At 45.1% G+C, this 16,509-nt stretch overlaps 1 protein-coding gene and 1 pseudogene across 2 annotated transcripts in view; both read right to left on the bottom strand.

The window, feature by feature from the left end:
• Nucleotides 1-2,527: 2,527 nt before the first annotated feature.
• Nucleotides 2,528-2,821, bottom strand: LOC114620708 (annotated as a pseudogene). The gene has a single exon (XR_003711346.1). The product of XR_003711346.1 is annotated as a translation machinery-associated protein 7 pseudogene (transcript).
• A 2,874-nt stretch (nt 2,822-5,695) lies between these two features.
• Rtf1 (RTF1 homolog, Paf1/RNA polymerase II complex component) overlaps nt 5,696-16,509 on the bottom strand; it is a 57,902-nt gene continuing 47,088 nt past the window's right edge. Inside the window, exons 9-18 of the mRNA XM_028767080.1 lie at nt 15,720-15,802; nt 14,248-14,335; nt 14,051-14,158; nt 13,440-13,517; nt 12,767-12,888; nt 12,574-12,631; nt 11,495-11,572; nt 10,505-10,600; nt 8,576-8,687; nt 5,696-8,319 (exon numbers count right to left, since the gene is read on the bottom strand). Of these exons, the coding sequence (XP_028622913.1) occupies nt 8,213-8,319; nt 8,576-8,687; nt 10,505-10,600; nt 11,495-11,572; nt 12,574-12,631; nt 12,767-12,888; nt 13,440-13,517; nt 14,051-14,158; nt 14,248-14,335; nt 15,720-15,802 (930 nt within the window). The 3' untranslated portion in view covers nt 5,696-8,212. The remainder of the gene's footprint in view (nt 8,320-8,575; nt 8,688-10,504; nt 10,601-11,494; nt 11,573-12,573; nt 12,632-12,766; nt 12,889-13,439; nt 13,518-14,050; nt 14,159-14,247; nt 14,336-15,719; nt 15,803-16,509) is intronic.

Here is a 16,509-nt window from a genome sequence, read left to right as displayed (position 1 = left end):
CTCAGAGGGAAGACTGGAACCTGACAGAGGAAATAGGAAGAGGGAGGAGGGAGCATGTTACTGGTACCTGTGTGTAGCGTGTGGGCAATGCTGGAATAGTAGGCTGAAGGTCTAGCCTAGCTGCTGAGGGAAAACCCAGAACAATTCTTTTTCTTCTTGTATCATGGACTTGCCCAAGTCTTAGGTCTACCATAGCAGGAACCAAAGAATGTTGCTGTGGGCAATGGCGAATACCGACGCTACCAGGGATTCAAGCCATTCATCCATGCATAATTATAAAGTGGCCAGCCTGGGCTACTACGTAAAACCGTTTCTCAACAATAACAGTGGTATGTGCTGTCGAGGTGGATTTTGTTGGATGGATAAGGACAGCAGGGAATGTGAGAACTGAGAGCAGGGGCTGCCAGTGCATCCCATCCCACTTATGTTATTAAAGGAGAGAGGGAAGGGGCTCAGCCAGAACGCTGGTTAAAACCACAGCTAGGGAGTCCAGACTAGGCCCCTGACTTCTATCACTGTGTGTTATGTTAAATTTCTCCCTCCCTCCCTCCCTCCCTCCCTCCCTCCCTCCCTCCCTCCCTCCCCTCCCTTCTTTGAATTTCTTGATATAAAATCTCATTCTGGTGTCAGGCTGTCCTGGAACTCACTGTGTAGACTGGACTGACCTCAAACTCTCTGCCTCCCAAGTAGTGGGTTAAAAGCGCGTCCCTCCATACCTAGCTGGTACTCACTAAGTAGTTTATCTTGTCCTCAAACTCTGGGCAACCCTCCTGCCTGAGCCTTCGGGTGCTGGGATTATAGGCATGCACCACCACAGCTGACGGGCTTTGTTCATTAAGGAACTTCTAGTTCTTTGTACAATCAAGCAAGAGTCTGTTTCCACCTACCTCAGGCGGAAAACAGAAGGAATATACTGAGGCAAGACCTGGATAGGTCATAATAAACTAATCAATAGTAAGCTTCCAAGTCTAGTAATCCTCCTGCCTCGGCCTCCAAATACCAGGGCCTCAGATATAAGCTACCATGCCCAACTTCTTCCACTTTTTGTTGCTTAAATAGAATGGATGTGAAGGAAATCAGTTTTTGTAGTGTGTTGGTGGTGGGTGTGGCCTCCTGTGTGCTGAGAAACAAAAGGGCTGAAAGGGAGCAAGGGGCATAGAAGAGTATGTCAAGGTTTTGGGGGCCCTTGAGGGATTGCTCTGAGCTAGGCCACGGGAGTCACACTGCTTTGGCCACAGACCAGCTTGCTGTCATTTGGAAGCAAAGTATCTTTTTTTTTTTTTTTTTTTTTTTTTTTGTGGCCTAGGGAGACTTTCAACTTGCAATCTTGATTCAACCTCCTGAGGGCTGGGATCACAAGCATGTAGCACCATACCCAGCTTTCAACCTGTTTTCTTGAGGCACATCAGTGGGCTGGTCCTCCTACACCTTTAAATAGTGGGTGCTAAGGTGCCCGAGTCCTCTCCCTGTTGCTTAGCCATCTGGACTAAATATGTGTGAGGGCTGTGTTTCTTCTGGAGGGCAACAGCCATGGGACAAAAATATGGGAAAAGGGGAGGCCTGGAAATTGTATGAGCAAAGTGAGGGGTGTGTGTGAGTGTGTGCATGTGTGTGTGTGCACACGCGCCCAATTTATCTCTATCCTCTGCCTCCACTCCAGGTGCTGAAGCAAAATTACTGCTCACTACCCCCACGTCTATCTGGTCCTGTGCAGTTTCTAAAGTGTCTTTAACTTTAAAAAACAAAATAAAATAAAACCCAAAAACCTTTATTTTTTGTATATGGGTCTTTAGCCTGCATATCTGTGTACCATGTGGGAATACCCAGTGTTCACAGAGGCCAGAAACGGGTGTCGGATCCATTGGGATTGAAGTTACTGATAGTTGTGAGTTGCCATGTGGGTGCTGGGGATCAAACCTATGTCCTCTGTTAGATGACTCTCATTGCTCAGCCATCTCTCCAGCTCCTCTAAAGCTCTGTAAAACAAACAGGGGGGTGGACAGGAAAGCATGCACTCTTGAATGAGGGACTCCTTACTCTGAGACTCCAGGTCCTCCTCTGTGGAACTGACTCAGTGTTGGGGGGGAGGGATTAGGGTATCATTTTCCTCTGGTGGGATTAGTACAAAATTTCATTCTAGTAACACATGCCTTAGGGAGCTTGGTCTTTCTAAGAGCCGTGCTGAACATAAGACTCCAGAGTTCTGTGGGAATCCCTTGACTCACTGAGCAAATGCCTACTGAGTAGTTGCAGTAAACCAGACATTGAGCTGGATGCGAAGGAATATAAGAGCAAATGGCTCTATTACTGGAGGTGATCATTATTTCACATTTTTTTTCATTGCATTGTTCACTTTATTCATTGTTTTTTTTTTTTTTTTTTTACAAAAGTTTATTACAATGTACAACAACAGGCTCCAGGATAGCACTTCATTCTAGCTACTAGGTGGCAAAGATGTTATGGCAGGGAATCCAGATGTTTGACAGGTTACAGGATAACACTTCATTCTAGCTGTAGTGACAAAGATGTTATGGCAGGGAATCCAGATGTTTACATAGGGATGGAGGAGGAGGGTCATTGTCACCTCCGATGTGAGGAACACCTTACTTCTTGCCAGATTTCTTAATTCCACCTGTGGCCAGGGGGCCCTTCCCCGCAGCCTTGGCTTTTAGCTCCTCTAGTTTTTTCTGTTCCTCCTTTTGTTTCTGCTTGAAAGCTTTATCTTCCTCGTCCATCTCCTTGACCTGCTTCTTGGGCTGTTTCAGGGGCTTCTTTTTGCCACCTTCCAGGTCTGACATGGCGCCTCCAGCCCCTTCACCAGACCCTGATCACATTTTTATAGAGGAAAACCACAAAGGCACCATCCAGAAAACTGACCATAGGACACTACAGGGCTTCCTTCACTGTTTGCAGTGGGTCCTCAGGGGAGCACTGTAGGACACCACAGAGCTTCCTTCACTGTTTGCAATGGGTCCTCAGGGGAGCACTGTGAGCCTTGGTCTCTCAGTTTCTTTACCTATTTTGAACATTCTCAAATGGTCACTCTGATGTTTGGCTCTGCCCAGGGCATTATAGAAAGAGGACTGACCTAGACCTAACCTCAATTGTAGGGTGGGGAAGAGCAGTCCTTCTGGAAGAGGAAATGTACAGGGTGTCTTCCTTGACAGTTCTAACCTCTGACAAGTCTCAGCTCTGGGTTTCTTCTCTTCTCTAGCAATCCGCCACATACTGATAGCTTAGCCTTTGTGGCAGTGTTCTGGAATAGCCAAAATGATAGCAGGGCTGACCTTCTATAATCTATCACTCTTGTCTAAAAAATGTATCATCACGCCTGTGTATGTGGTGTTACAGCAGTCTGTCCTGACACACTTCAGAACCAAGGTTTGCTGTTCCTCAAGGAGCCTGTGTTCCTATGAGTCTCTTGATAACAGGGAACTGTAGGGCCTTTTGTAGTGGCCAGAGACTTGGAGGTGATGACCTCCCAGAGGGCCTGCAGTCAGGGACTCTAGAGTATGAAACTGAGGCTGCTCAAATCCAGTCCATGTATGCTAGTGATGTGCTGAGTCTGCCTACAGTAAGTGCTGACTAGGAAATTTCCCTGTATCTCCCAGTGAAAGAGTAGGAGATGCGGCTCTCAACTAAAACCCAGTTCTGGCAGGTATGACCTGGTGACAGAGTACACAGAACATCAGAAGCAGGAATCTTGGAAAGCTGCCATTGTCCCAGTGTCCTAGAGGCTAGCGTCCATTGCAGATGAGTTTAGGACATACTGGCTAGTGTCAAGACCTCAACTCCCTTAAGACCAGGGATACCTCAAGCTTGAGGGAAGGAGGAACACGTCACACACATGCAAGCGCTCACGGGCTTCGGAGCCGATCCATTCCAGTTGTTGCTCACCCTCCAGTTGTGCTCCTACTTGGGCTGCCAAGACACGGGACCCATCAGATCCCTTAGGACACACCTGCGCTTATCACCAACGGGCCAGCTCCACCCTTCGCAGCCGCGTTTCTAGAATCCAACAGACCGGAAGCCTGGGCTTTTAATGCCGCTCGACAGTCCCTTCCGCTGTGCATGCGAAGTGTTTGGGATCAGAAAGCCTGGGCCTGTCTGCTTCATCAAGGATACGGCTTGATCCTTTCCCCTCCTTTCTTCGTTTATCAGCGATCAGGTAAGTGCTGCCTGGATAGGGTTGAGTTCCCAACACCACTGTTTAAGAGAAACTCGTACTTTTGGACAGGGCTTTGATATAGTTATGGGAAGAACTGAAGTTTGATGAGATTCTACTTTTCTGGCTTGACTCCAATACTCTTGGTAGTTTATGGGATGGTAGTGTATATTGGAAGGCCAGAGGTAATGACAAAGAAGGGGAGTGAGGCCTCCAGAAGATTCCCCAAACCAGACTGGCTATGTAGCTGAAGACAATGACCTTGAATTTTTGTCTGTCCAGCCTCCACCTCCTTACTGTTGGCATTGCAGTCATGTGCTGATGGGGATTGCGTCGAGTCATGTGAACGCCAGGCAAACTGCCAATTTAGTTACAGCTGTTTTGGTGGTTGTGCTGGGATTAAAGACATGGGCTATCATGTCTAGCTCATTATTCATTTAAAAGATGAGGTACTGTGTCACAGAGACATGGGCTATCCCTAGGGATTAAGAGGTAGTGATAGGAGATGAGTACCAAGTGCCGGCTCGGCCCTTGGCTATCTTAGACGCGGAGCATGCTGAAGTTCCTAGATGTGCCTGTGCTCCAATGGACGGGTATTACCTCAGGCAAAGAAACTGCATTCAGTTTCACCCACAAGGACGGGGGCAGGCCTAGAGCAGCCTCATAGCTACAGTGGACCTTTTAGTAATTAATGTTGCTCCTTGTAGCTCGAAGTACAGCCCAAGGAAACACAGTGTCAGCCTTTGGTCTTTGTGATCATGCAAAAAAAAAAAAAAAAAAAAAAAAAAACCATCTTGAGCTGGGTTTATGGCTTTCTGGCTTGTTAAGAGTTCTTAGGCCATTCAATGAACAGTCTCCTCTCCTGAGAGAAGCTGATACAAAGTTGACCATCTTTCCCCTTCTCTCCGTTGTTACTTGATGTGCAAGTGGCTGCTCCACAGCAACCAGATACTAACAACTAAGTGGCTTGTCAACTCATTCTCTGCTTTAAAGGGCTCTCTGCACCCAATGGTCAAGCAGTAAGTGGTAACAAGTTTGATGTGCTTGTAGGTCCTACCTTGTCAACACCAGGCAGCCCTGCACTGGCTTTTACCATCTCCACAGAGGATGACTGAAGTTCTTTTTTGCTGCTTAGCCAACACAGGTAAAGAAGTATGATGCAGCCTTAGCATTGTTGGGAGCCCTCACAGGTCTTATCTGTGTAGGGCAGGATTGCAGGAAATCAGCTAGACTCAATCCCTAGCTTTCCTGCTCCATACATGGCAGGCAAAAGAACTGTGCCTGGGTCATGAGAAAGCTGTTAGGACGAGGTTCTCACTAAGGTTAAGAAGCGCATTAGGCATATATACTTGCTCATGTTGGAGCTCACGCTGGGTCAGGGAACTACCATCATGAGGATGTTGCTTAAGGGTTGAAGACAGCCATTTTCATTCTGGGGATGTAGAACCTAGTGTGGGGTCAGGCAGAGAAGTTCTTGGGGACTTTTTTATGGGTGCCACTCAAGATGCAAGCTTTGGACCAAATCTGATCCCTTGTTAAAATGCCATCGAGTTTATTTACAAATATATTTACAGATTGAGTGACAAGTCAGGACTTCACAGAAAAATAACAAAAACAGATTTTCTCTGTCCCTGTCAGAAACCAGACGGACAACAGATCTACAGACAGCATGAGCTAGGCATATGGACACTGACTCTTACTTCTCAGAACTGAAGGGTAGAAAACAGCCTTGGGTGTTATGCCCTTCAACAGTGAAGTGAAGTTGGGGTGATGGAGGGGCCACTGAGGCTATTCACCAGCAGAAGAAAAACTATGACCCACCAGGAACCCAGTTGGTGGAACAAAGCTAATGTCTCATGAGTGGCTGAGATCTTGGCTCAGAGGTTCCGCCACAGCTGAGACTGCAGATAGATCCTGAATGTTGGCTGGCATCAGCAGACAGGCAGGTCAGTTGCTGGGTTAACTTTTGTTCTTCTTTGGTGGGCTTTTCTCTCTGCCCCGTGCTTTGGCATCTCAGCAGCTGCAGAGGGGAGTGGTAAAGGGGCTACAGTGTGTGACATTTTTAATAAAAATTTTATTACACAGCCATAATGTCACTGACACGTGTCCAAATCCAAATAATTATTAGATACAGATCTACATGTGGGTCAGGATGACGCCACAGATTATATGGATTCTATGATTTTATGTCCTTTAAACAAGAAGGAAAAAAAGTCCAAGTGACATGATAGGAGAGGTCCCAGCAGCTCCAGGACTCTGCTAGAGTGCAGGCGGCGTTCGACAGTCTGTGAGTCCCCATTTTCGCAAGTCTATAAAGAGCTTCAGAAGGGTCAATGGACTCTTCAAGGATGTGTGGTGCAGCGAGCCCATTACCGTTCCTTTGCCCAGCTCTGCCACAGCTACAACAAAGTTGGGGCATGGGTCTCATTTCCCAATTCTACAGTCACAATACTCCTTTAAAACCATCTGTTGCTTTTTAAAAAGTAAAAATGTAAACTAAGATAAAGCAACACTGAGGCTTTACTCAATCAGAAGAGCTATTACGTCCATTTCTTGTTTAAATACTACTTAATTCCATGATTTCCCATCATCCCTTCCTTATACAAAGTTAGTGAAGTGCAGAGCAGAGCTCGATTCCTCACTCAGCACTGTGGAGACCAGTGGCTCTCAGCTGTCTCTTTCGCTTACTGCTTGCTGGATATCATCAGCTGTACTTTGTTCTGGAAAAATTTGTTAAATGCCACTTTTATTTACAGTTGGAGCTTTACACCTGAGAATGATTATCAAGCAGTCAGCTTATTTCTTTTCAAACATCTCATAACAACATACACACCTCTTTGCTGGCTTCGCCCTAGCTGCACAATATATATATGCTCACCACATATATATGCACACACACAGACACACAACGGGCACACACACACACCACTGCACATGCTGGTAGCATTTGCAACTTACACCTTTTTGTTTGCTTTCCACATTCATGTTGAATTATTTCTTGAAAAACAGAACAAAATGTTATTCTTGCCAAACATCAGAGTCACTAGGAAGAGATAGGAACAGTGGGTGGGGACGAGATGTGCTACATTCAGTCAAGAAGCTACAGCTGCCTGTGGAAGGAGCGAGAGCCTTTGGCTGCCCTCCCTGGGACCTGTCATGAGCTTCCTGCCCACCTGCCAGAACATAGCCTATGGGACAAGGGGGTGAGAGGGGAGTTTCCTGTGGGGTAGGGCAGTGCTAAGGTAGAGGGAGGGAAGTCACACAGCTATAGCAGTCAGGCCTGTTTAGTAAGAAGAATCACATTTAATCAGTTTCTTTCTTGCAGTTTCAGATGCTCAAGTACAGCTCAAAAAAATCTGAAACAGCTATAGACCCATGACAGACTGATACAAAGAGTACTGCATTTTAAAAAATGATAAAAAATACACACACACACACACACACACACACACACACACACACACTCACTCACTCACTCAAATTAGGCCCCCTCCCTCCCCATAAATGTACACTTTTGGAAACTAAACTGGTTTTGAAAATCCCTCTTCCACGGACACAGGAAGAGGAGAAAGGTGAGAGGGAAGGGGATGGCAGCCACCCAGTCTGACTCTCTGCAAGGGTTAGGTGCCAAATGTTCAATGGCCTGGCCCAAGGCAGCCTGAAGAGGAGACTCGAGTGCTGCCACTACTGCCACCAGGGGTTCTAGCAAGAACCCCAGCTCCATGGTAATACTGAATGTGAAGAGTGGCCGAACTGTGCTAGTTAAAAACCAAAAGCAGGTGGGGAGGGCAAACGAAAACCTAAAGACATGAAAGAAGCCCCAACCAACCCAGATCCACATTGGGTAGATAGAGCCTGAGGTTGCTGGGAGATGGTACAGACAAGGAAGGTCTATACAGCAAATGGTTTATATTACAATGACTGGCAGTTTAGAGTCTCTTTCCAGTTCCACTGCTGCTCCAGCCCAAAGAGGGCAAATCAGAGGAAAAGAGGAAAGGTGGGACGATGGCGGGGCATGCGGGGTTGGAAGCAGCAGGCTGGAAGTGCTCAGATAAGCCCCCGTCGTTTTTTGTAGTCTTCTAAGTTCAGAGATCTCCTTGGAGCTCCGTCCTTGGCTGGTGGGGCCTTGGAGGTGATGGCCAAAGCTTTTGACTCTGGGAAAGAACAAACAGGCAAACTAAAGACCTGTACAGAACTTCTGATTCTGGCTTCATTTCTTCAGGAAGCCTTATTGACTGAAGCCCGCTCTTTTTCAAGACTGACCTGTGGCCTATCTGACTTTGGCTCTATGGATCATAGTGAAGCAGGGACCCCTTCATCCCCTTCTCCATAATCAAGACTCCAAGCTGAGAGATTCACAAATCTATCTGGTCCTTAGGGCCCTCCCTCTGAGCCCCAACACACACACACCTGAGCTTGGAACCTGTAAGTCAATCTTCACATCAAAATCATGTACTTTGAACAAGTCTTCTGAGAGGTCACTGGCTGACTTAGAATTCAAATCTTTATCCTTTCCTTGTCCCTACAATGAGACAAAGAAACAAACATAAGACATAAACCCAAGAGCTGGAGGATGACTCAGTGGTTAAGAGCACTTTCAGAGGACCTGAATTCAGTTCCTAGCATCCACATGATGGTTCACAACCATCCGTAATTCCAGTTCCAGGGAATCAGAAACCTTCTTTAGACTTCCCAGGACATCAAGTACATCATGGGGTAGATATACATAAATGCAGTCAAAACATAATTACACATAACATAAAATAAATAAAATGCAAATAGTCTTCAAGAAACAGTAGCCACTGATGGTCAAAGGTCTCTCTCAAAATCATGTGAGTTTCATAATAAGCCCCCACCTTTTCCACACAATGACCTTAGGTGTGTAATCTTCGGAAAAACTACTTATCTCCTTTCAGACAGGATCTCTTATTGGCCTTGAGCTCATCAATTAGTCTAGGCTAGCTGCCCAGGAATCCTCCTCTGCCTCTTCAGCACTGTAATCACAGATGTAAGCTACTATGGTTAAGCATTGTTTTTTCAAGATAGGGTTTCTCTGTGTAGCTCTGACTATCGTAGAGCTCTCTTTGTAGACCAGGCTGGCCTGGAACTCAACAGAGATCCAACTGCCTCTCTGCCTCCTGAGTGCTGGGATTAAAGGCATGTCACTATGCCCAGCTATGCTAGGCATTTTTACACAGGTTTTGGGGATCAAACTCAAGTCTTGATTCCCAATAACTCATGTTAGGGAAGAATTTTCACACTGAGCCATCTCCCTAGCCTCCCACCTCCTTGGCTCCTTGACACTTTTTTTCTAAAAACAAACAAATATAACACACACACACACACACAATTTTAGTTTTTAATTAAAAATAAAAATAAAATGTGTGGTCCTTGTGGGTGGAACTCAGTGCCTTGAGCTTGCCAGGTATACCTTTTCCAACTCTAAGGCCCTTTTCAGAGACCAGGAGCGGTCATGGATAAAGAAGCCTTCTCTCCTGGAGTCTTTCTAGTCTTCAAAGCAAACAGGAAAAGGAAAACCTGTCTATGGCATGAGTTGAAAGAGTGGGCTTAGGATAACAGTCCCCCTTCTGACCCAAGGTTTTGAGGCATTCATGGATTAGCCAAGGAAACATCTGAGGTTTTTCAGCATCAGCCTTCACCTCCTGAGTGAAGCATTATGGGCATGAGCTGCCCCCCAAACCCCCAGTTTCGAGTAATGCTGGGCACACTGTAGTAAGTGAGCACCCTACCAACTGCGGCCCCCACCCCCAGGTTTTATGTAACTCAGGTTGGCCTCCAAACTTGAACTTTTACTAACTGTTTCTTCACATCCCGAGTACTGAGGAGGCAGACAGGAGGGTCCTGCAAGTGCAACCCCAGCCACGGACACATAGTAAGACTGTTCAGGGAACAGAAAAACAAAATCAAGAAACAAAGAAGCAACAAACGAGCCTCTCCTGGATTACCATTTTTGCTTTCACTGTTACAACCGTCTGACTCTTACTTGTTAATGGTTCCTTCCAATAGCCTGTAAGGGACACAGGCCACACACTTTTCTACATGAAAAAACCTGCCACAGAAGTCCAGAATGCAGTGGGACCTGAGGACACAGTCAAGGTCTCATTAAGAAGTACTTTAGGATGGATCACAATTCAGTACCAGCGATTACACTCTTAAATAACTTAAATAAACTTTAATAACAACTTAAATAAGTGAGGAAAGGACCAGGAGCACGTCCTGTATCCCTGCATGTACAAACATCAGGCCTATAAAAGGCAAGGTGGCCTGCTGAGGTCCTAGCCTGCAATCTAGCTCCAAAACCTTAGGTACTATACTTGCCTTGCTCATTTCCTTTGGAGCATCTGGTAATACTCCAGAACCGTATTTTGCATTTAGCTGAGCCAGAATGGCAGCCTGAACAGCTGGGTCCCTGGACTGGAAGAGAAAAATCATCAATTATTTTAAAGACTACTTAACATTCAGAGTCCCATGTCAGATTCTTCCCCATTTACTCCCACTAACATCATAAGTACTACAGGGCATCCATTAGCAGGTCAAGTCAATAGAAAAGCACAATTAAGCCGGGCAGTGGTGGTGCACGCCTTTAATCCCAGCACTTGGGAGGCAGAGGCAGGTGGATCCCTGAGTTCGAGACCAGCCTGGTCTACAGAGTGAGTTCCAGGACAGCCAGGGCTACACAGAGAAACCCTGTCTCGAAAAACAAAACAAAAACAAAAAACAGAAACAACAACAACAAAAAAGAAAAACACAATTAAAACATTTAAAACATCCCAGCTAGGTCCCAATGCTAAACAACATATACAGGCTGTGCACTCTAATATGAAAGTCCAAAACCTTCGAAATCTAAAAATTTGTGCGCCATCATGGTGCTATGAGTGGAAAACTCCACATCTGATTTTATGTACTGTCCAAGCCAGGTACTAAAGGTATGATTAAAAGTCACCCTCACGTATACATCTCTTCTGTAGACCTGAGTCTCATTCCCGAAATATCTCAATAGATATTGCAAGTATTTCTAAGTCTAAAAATACCTAAGCTCTGGAATGCTTCTAGCCCCAAGCACTGTGGATCAGGGATACTCATCTTATGCTAATAATCTGTTGTACTGAGATATATTCTGGTACAGAGCATTAACTCCTAGGTTTTTACTACCTGTATGCCCTATAGAAAGATAAAAAGGAAAGAATCCACACCCAAGCTTGAGGCACACAAATCCCAGCTAGAAAAACATTATTTTTAACTTCTTTATTAATTTCCTGATGGAATTCATTTTATGTCCTAGAATCTAGGTCCTCTTCAGGCACTCACATTAGAGACAATGGTGGGTTTGCACTGCCGCCTGGTGAAGGGGTCCATCTGCTGGTTTCTCATGTTGTGACTTTCAGCCTAAAACAGAAAGCATGCATTAGATCTCCTCCCCACCTTCTTGTTTGTCATAAGCTTACATATAAATAACATTTTGCAAGGAGCTAGGAAAATATTCAAAAGCTGTCTGTTCTTTTCAGTGATAAAGCACTTGCCAAGCACACATAAGACCTGGGTTCAGGGCTGAGCTCTGCAGAACAAGAACAAAAACCAACCTCAAAAGAATAGACTCTGGGCCAACAACCAACCCCCACCCGCTACAGAATAAGTAAAAGAACAAGAATCAAAACTCCCCTTAACAAAACAGATACAAGAGTAACAATGGAACCTCCCCTAACAAACTAGACATAGGAATAGCACCCCCCAATAGCTAGAGGAGCAAGAACCTAACCCCCTCTATCAAAATAGACACAGAGCACAACACCCAATCCCAAACAGATATTGGCAGAACAAATATCCCCTAACAGAATAGATACAGAAGCAACCACCTAACACACCCCTGTACCCCAATAAAACAGATACAGGTACGACAATTATAAAAGTGAATGTAAGACAAACAAGCCAGGAGACTGTTATTCTGTATCACAGTTACAAATGCTGCAAGCAGACTTGAGGTAGAGAGCGCACCATGCTGAGAGTACATGTCATTTCAATAATTTAAAACAGACATGGATAGCATACAAAAAAAGATTTTATTTTTAACTTAGTTTGTTATCTGGGGAGGTGCATGCCTGCCATGATGTATGTGTGCAGGTCAAAGGACAGTTTTTTTGAGTTGGTTCTCTCCCTCCACCTCTATGGGTTCTAGGGCTTGAATTCAGGGTACCAAGCTTGCACAGTAAACACTGCTATCTGCTAAGGCATCCCACTGGCCTTAATTTAACAGCAGTGCAGCTGCGGCTGGCCTTGAACTCCTACTGCCATGTCCCAAGTGCTGGCATTATAAGTGTGTGTCATCATGCTAGAACTCCCTGTTTTAACTCAACTTTTTTTTAGTAATCCATGTGAAGTTTAAAACTCACCACCAGAGCCTTCTCAGACTCCACAATGTTCCACTCCCGATTCCGCTGGTTGATGTAGCTATAAGGCAAGAGGGGGTCAGTCAGTGGGCTGTGAGAGGGGAGGACAGGATGGAACTTCTGCACCCCAGAGATCCATGGGGTCTGTGTAACATTTAATGTCAGGGTCCTTACCAAAACAGGATCAGTAACGCACCTGATAGCAGATATGTTCTTGGTCCGCTGGCGGTCCAGGGCCTCTGCCCGCTCCTCTAGCTCATTTAGCTGGTCTTGGATTTGTTTGGCTTTGTCCTGATCTCCCAGGTCCTCAGCCATGGCCTGCCCACAGAGACACGCCTGTTACTGATTCTCTATTAAATATCTCGTACAGCACAGGTAAGGAACCTCATGTAATAAACCAATGATAGGAAATGTGTAGAAATAGTGAAAAAAAAGTACTTTACAAAGACAAGGCATCTTTTTTCATCCTGTAGGAACACCTACCTTCCCATTAGTTACCTAGCTCAGGGCCCCACATGATAATGATGCAACATTAACCTTTAAGAATATAGGCCCATATAACTGAACTTCCATAGCTACCTCTAGCCTATCCTGGTGGATGGAATGGAAAACAACCCATTATAGTGAAGTTCACAATACAAACAAAACAAAGGCATAGAAAACCCAGGAAGACAGGAAAACAAGGTTGATTGCATTTCCAGGAAGGAAAGCTGCCTGGGTTCTCCAGAATATCCTGTTTTGCTTCTCACAGAGCCTAGGCTGCTTGCCCAGTCCTACCATCACTTTAGTCCGCAACAGAAGATGGACAGATGAGTGTGAATTCTCCATCTTAACAAGACAGGCAAAGGGGCTTGAGCATAAGTCCTTACCTTTTCCTTGAGCAGCTGAGTCTTCTTCATAGCATAGTTTGGTGGAGCTTTTCTGAACCTTTCTTTCTCCTTTACAATCTGTACCAGAGAAGAGACACCAGCACTGAGGTATCCCCACATTACGTTTGTAGACAGGCTAAGTGAGACCATTTTGGAGATAACCTGCTAGTTAAAGGGGACCGCTTGTCCTGTAGCAGTGTCACACCTCAGAGGGTGATCAAATTCCTTCCAAGGGACACCATGCTGCTTCTGGGGTCATGGAGACTCTGGGACAATCTGAAGAAGCATGCTCCCCCAAACAGCAGCAGCACAAAGGCATGGAATTGTAAGGCTAGCCACTGTCCAAGAGAACAGAGATCCAAGAATTGTACCAAAATGTTTTAGAGAAAGAAAGTTCTAGAAGGACCGAGCCTAGGGGAATACACATCCTAATAGACTTGAGTCTATGTACTCTCACTGTAGATGACACTGTATAGAGAAAGGCTTGATAAGGTATCCATAACAAGAGAGTAATAATCCCTTCAATTTCTCAGATTGCAGAAAATGACAAGTCTGACCTTTTCCAACTGGATCTTAAAGAACAGCCAGCTTCTGAGATTCGGGCTTCTTACCTCCTCAATGTCCTGATCATTGAATTTATAATTGAGAGCTTCCTTAATAGATAATTCCTTTTTATTGATTTCATCTAGTGTGGGCAACTGCATGCCAGCAGAAAACATCTGGACCAAAATATAAGAAAAAAGCTATCAGTAAGGGATTTAGGAAAGAAAATGTTTATAAACAACTTCTCACCATTCTAGCTGCTTACCGCTTCTTTCCACTTCATGAATTCACTTTCAGTGAATTCTTGGTTGGACACAAACTCTAGGCGGAACACTCGCTGGTCATTGCCATGCCTACATAAAAGAGAGACAGCATCTCCAAGAATGTGCATGTTGACTGTAACCAGCTAAGCAACCATACCTGACTGTATATATTATCTATGTCTGTGTGTGTCTTAATACTGGCTACCCTCTGAATTACCAAGGAGACATTAAAACTGTAATGCTAAAGCACCAACTAGGTCTATTAAGCCCAAATTCCTGGGAGTAAGAACCAGACACAGAACCAACCTCCCAGAGGTTGTTTCAATGGGCATCCAGGATTGAGTTTACAAAACTCACAGTGAAAGCCTAGGGGGCCTGGTGTGGGCTTCAGAAGCCTGCTTACTATAAAACCCTACAGAGCCTATCAGTGTGAATACACTCTGCTTAGTTCCCAGAGTGAACAGAAGAACAGTGTTTCTGCTGAGCAGTGCCTTGGCAAAATTTGGTGACTCAGTAACCATACTCTTAAGAGCTATCTCTGAACACTAGCCCAACAGGCTCTTTTTGATTTCTTCTTTAGAAAAAAAAAATTTTTTTTAATCGACATTGCCCATAAATATCCACTGTATGTCCAGGGAGGCTAGAAATGGAGTTATAGGTAGTCATAAGCCACCATGTGGGTGCTGGAGGGTGAACCCAGGGCCTCTAAAAAAGCAGTAAGTACTCAAAATCTGAGCCATCTCTCCAGCCCCTCAGCCTGCTCTTATTAAAACAAAACTATTAAGCTTATTCGTACGTGTGTGTGTGTTTACAATTCCAAGTGCATGTGACGGAAGACAACCTGCAAGATCAGTACTCTCTGACCACTCTTGTAAAAGGAGAAGCTCATGAAGAGAGCCAGGATCAAAAAGAAGCAAGTCTCCTGGTTATCCTCATAGGAAATTCATGCTGGCTCTGGTATCAGGGTCTCAAGGGTCTGATTATTGTCCTTCTGTATATCCTAACACACTATAGCCTTGTCCCTTATGGGAAAGAGTAACTCTTTAGATCCAAGCTTTTCTCTATGTGCCTTATGGAGACCATACATAGTGCTTACTGTTATGAACATTATATTGGAGGCAATATAATTGCCAAGAGGCAGGACCTGTCCAAAAAGGAAGCTAATGCTGCCATAGAATGACCTCTCAGAACTGGGCATGACAGCACAAACCAGTTATCCCAAACCTTTGAAGGCTGAGGCAAGATTATGAGTTTGTGACCAGTTTGGGTTATATAGAAAGACCTTATCTCAAAAAGACAGGGAGAGGGGGAAGAGGAAGATGAGGAAGGACATATCTTCTTAGGCAACTCTAGGTGGCCTGGAGTTCCCCATACATATCAGGCTGGCCTTGAACTTGCAGTGATCCTCCTGCTTTCATCACTGGAGTGCTAGGATTACAAGGGTGTCATCATGCCTGGCTCTGAAGCATCTTACCGTAGCTGGAGCCCTTTGTTTGTTCTGGTGCCGCCCAGCTGGTAAACTTTGGCAGTTTCCACAACACCTGTGATCTCAGCCACCTAAGAGAAAGATCAGAGACACCAATAAGATCCTCTTGCAGGGCTTTCCACACCTTCTTCTGACTGTCTACCCAAATACAGAATAGCTGTGAAAGAGGAGCCCACAGGAGCCTATCTCATGGTTAGAATTCAGATGAATAAGGCCAGTAAACCTTATGTTCAGGGAGAGCAAGGTCCAGGAGAAAAGGCAATCAGTCTGGAGGGAGCCATTATAGAAAAGCCAAAGGTTAGTTCTTTGGTTGTTGTTGTTGAGTGTTGAACATACTAGGTTAAGTGAGTAATATTCTTAGCACACCATTCTTAGAAAGAAAAGGAAGAAAGCAACAAACACTAAAACATTTACTTATGTGCGTGTTCACATGCGAGTATACATGTGCCATAGCATGGAGACCAGAAGACAACTTTTGAGACTTGTACTGTACAGTTCTCTTGTACTGTACTGGCTTCAGGGATCAAATTCATTTATCAGGCTTGGTGCAAGTGCCTTTATAAACTGGACCATCTTACCCCCATGCCACCCCATTCAACTAAATGTTCTTGCCAAGGCACACCTGAGTGGAGCTCAAGGGCAACTCTCTTTCCACCACGTGGATTCTGGGGACTGAAGTCAGATGGGCAGGCCTGAGGACAAACACGCTCCCTATTTCTTTTCTTTTCCTTTCTCCTTCTCTTCTTCTTCCTTCTTCTTCTTCCTCCTCCTCCTCCTC

This window comes from Grammomys surdaster, unplaced genomic scaffold (assembly GCF_004785775.1).
Source record: "Grammomys surdaster isolate TR1022 unplaced genomic scaffold, NIH_TR_1.0 170, whole genome shotgun sequence".
NCBI classification, from domain to species: Eukaryota; Metazoa; Chordata; class Mammalia; order Rodentia; family Muridae; genus Grammomys; species Grammomys surdaster.
The sequence above is the reverse complement of the archived record's forward strand: the minus strand, read 5'-3'. Positions and strand labels throughout refer to the sequence as shown.